Source organism: Lucilia sericata, unplaced genomic scaffold (genome assembly GCF_015586225.1).
Source record: "Lucilia sericata isolate MDLA Ls3-8-SP2 unplaced genomic scaffold, ASM1558622v1 Contig003897F_arrow, whole genome shotgun sequence".
Taxonomy (NCBI): domain Eukaryota; kingdom Metazoa; phylum Arthropoda; class Insecta; order Diptera; family Calliphoridae; genus Lucilia; species Lucilia sericata.
This window is the reverse complement of record NW_023997070.1, coordinates 11,007-13,743: the sequence shown is the minus strand read 5'-3', so window position 1 is coordinate 13,743 and position 2,737 is coordinate 11,007. Positions and strand designations below refer to the sequence as shown.

At 30.7% G+C, this 2,737-nt stretch overlaps 2 protein-coding genes across 2 annotated transcripts; one reads left to right on the top strand and one right to left on the bottom strand.

Annotated features, from left to right (window-relative positions):
• Positions 1-471: 471 nt before the first annotated feature.
• Positions 472-1,231, top strand: LOC119615023. The gene is made up of 2 exons (XM_037971103.1): positions 472-920; positions 980-1,231. Exons 1-2 carry the CDS (start codon positions 555-557, stop codon positions 1,175-1,177), a joined length of 564 nt encoding a protein of 187 aa, XP_037827031.1. The 5' UTR covers positions 472-554; the 3' UTR covers positions 1,178-1,231.
• Positions 1,227-2,208, bottom strand: LOC119615024. Its single transcript, XM_037971104.1, has 3 exons — positions 2,004-2,208; positions 1,712-1,897; positions 1,227-1,645 (listed from the first exon to the last, which is right to left on the bottom strand). Exons 1-3 carry the CDS (start codon positions 2,056-2,058, stop codon positions 1,419-1,421), a joined length of 468 nt encoding a protein of 155 aa, XP_037827032.1. The 5' UTR covers positions 2,059-2,208; the 3' UTR covers positions 1,227-1,418.
• Between the last annotated feature and the right edge of the window lie 529 nt (positions 2,209-2,737).

Genomic DNA, 2,737 nt, shown 5'->3' with positions numbered 1-2,737 from the left:
TATCTATCTATCTATCTATCTATCTATCTATCTATCTATCTATCTATCTATCTATCTATCTATCTATCTATCTATCTATCTATCTATCTATCTATCTATCTATCTATCTATCTATCTATCTATCTATCTATCTATCTATCTATCTATCTATCTATCTATCTATCTATCTATCTATCTATCTATCTATCTATCTATCTATCTATCTATTCTATCTATCTATCTATCTATCTATCTATCTATCTATCTATCTATCTATCTATCTATCTATCTATCTATCTATCTATCTATCTATCTATCTATCTATCTATCTATCTATCTATCTATCTATCTATCTATCTATCTATCTATCTATCTATATCTATCTATCTATCTATCTATCTATCTATCTATCTATCTATCTATCTATCTATCTATCTATCTATCTATCTATCTATCTATCTGTCTATCTACCCACTGTGTTATACGATATTGACATTTATTTTTCTGCTTTAAAAAAGTTTTTTTATTAGTTATATTTTTATAATTCCTCCTAATTTAAAAAAAATTTCGAGTAAATGGCGGAAGAACACGAAGAATCTTTTCATTCCACCGATGAAACTACCAAAATTGAGGAAGAAGCTGAAAAACAACCAGATGTTGCAACAATTGAATCTCCTCGTACTCCTACGATTACCTTTAATGAACATGAAATTTTATCCGAACAATTTGAAAATTATTTACGCATTGCCGAGGCCTTAATGAAAACTCTTAAACGACCTAAAGATATAGAAATTTGTACAAATCTCTTGCGCAAAGTCCAAAGACTCAATGACAGTAAACATTTAGAGGTGAAACGTAATAATAATGCTTTCTTTCGTTATTGTCTTAAGGTATTAAAGTGGACAAGTGATAATCAACCGTTGGAATTATATCAACAATGGGTTAGCAATCATTTTAGCGAGTTGTTTTACTGCATTAACATATTTATTAATGTTTACAGTATAGCAATAAGGAGTTGATCGAAGGTCCAACAGAATCACGTACTTGGTTGGAGGATAATAAATCTTATATGGCTTTAAAAAGTCTTAAAGATGGCACAAATATTATCTATGCTGCTGTATGTGATGATCCTTCTGCCGGTTGGCAAGATGGTGGTTTAAACATATTGGCTAAACGGGGTGCATGTTCTAGGAATTAGTTACAAGCAAATTAATTGTATTACAAAATATGAAATCATAAGCAGAATATTCATGATTCGATATGTATTTTCCAACTTTATTTTGAGATTCTTAATTACTCGTTGTTTTCAATATAAAATAAAATTGTTGTATATAAAAACGAATTTAAAAAACTACATACTAATTTGTGTAAAATGGACGGTATGTGTTAAAACTAATAAGAGCTTGATTTGAATAATACGTCTATATGGAATTCATTTGTCAATTCCGTAAAATTCTAGAAAACGCCAAGGCGCCAAAGAGTAAAATCAAGGCCCACAGGGTTTTAGAAACATTCAAAGATGTAGAGCCATTGCAGCTGTCACTGGAACAATAGCATTCCTCCCAATACACGCCATTTTCGTAGACTCCCCAGTTACAGACACCCGTAACACCAGTATCGGCCACAGAGGCACAACGTCTAATAACCTGACGCCAGCGTCCATCCCCTATTAAAACAAAAAGTAAAAATTAATATCACAAACCTTTATAACATTAAAACAACTTCAACTTACATATAAAACCTCTGGGACCCTGTTGCACCACCTTCATGCAAAACGAGCCAGGCATGTGCGATTCATCGCTGTTGCATTCGATGGGTATGTGTTCGGTGCGATTAAACTTCTTATAGGCTCCACAGCTATCGTAACCCTTACGGTCTTGATCCGAGGAACACTGATAACAACGTATAGCCCAGGTACCTTAAATTATGTTTAATATAAATTCCACAAAATTAATGTTCAAAACCACACCCTAAATTTGTTTACAATTTAAACTTTAAGCAGAATGAAAAATTCCTTTACTTACCTGTTATTGTTACTGCAATTAATAACAAAGTTAAATTTATTGTTACAGCTTTCATTTTCTTTTATTAACTCAATATTATAGTAAAAAATAAAACAAAACAGTAATTGAAAATAAAAAATTCAGTTTAATGAATGAAGACACTTGTTATGGTCAAGTTGTTGTTGTGGTTTTTCTCACACAACCACTGTGTTTGTTTAATTACAAGAGCTGTCAAATTAAACTTGGCTTTATTACAGAGTTGTTATTGTGTTGTTAATAGAAGTGGCGTGATTACACTGTTGTATTATTTAGGGAGGCGTTAATGGAGTTTATGGTAAAGGTTAGGCAGTGTACAGACGTTATATTTTTATAGATAAGGGATTTCTTATTTTTACTACATATCGTCATCTAAAACGTAAACGGCCCTATCTAACACTTTAAAAATTTTACAGGAGAAGCAAAAAACTTCAATTCAAGTTCAAAAATTATTTAATAGTGAAACCTATCATTTGTTATGGTAGTTAACAAAGGCGTATATAAAAATGGACAAATTTGACTTTTTGCCTTTAATATGTTTTGTTGATAGGAACTTTTGTTTCGAGGAGTCCAATTTGGTTTGTGAACATTTGTTTCGATGCAATATATTAGAACCAACAATAAAATATATTTTGAATTTTTTATTAGTTAAGGTCGTTTGCGTTTCAGGTGAAGATATATTTATGTATAATTGAAAAAAAAAAATGAAAAATTTAAAA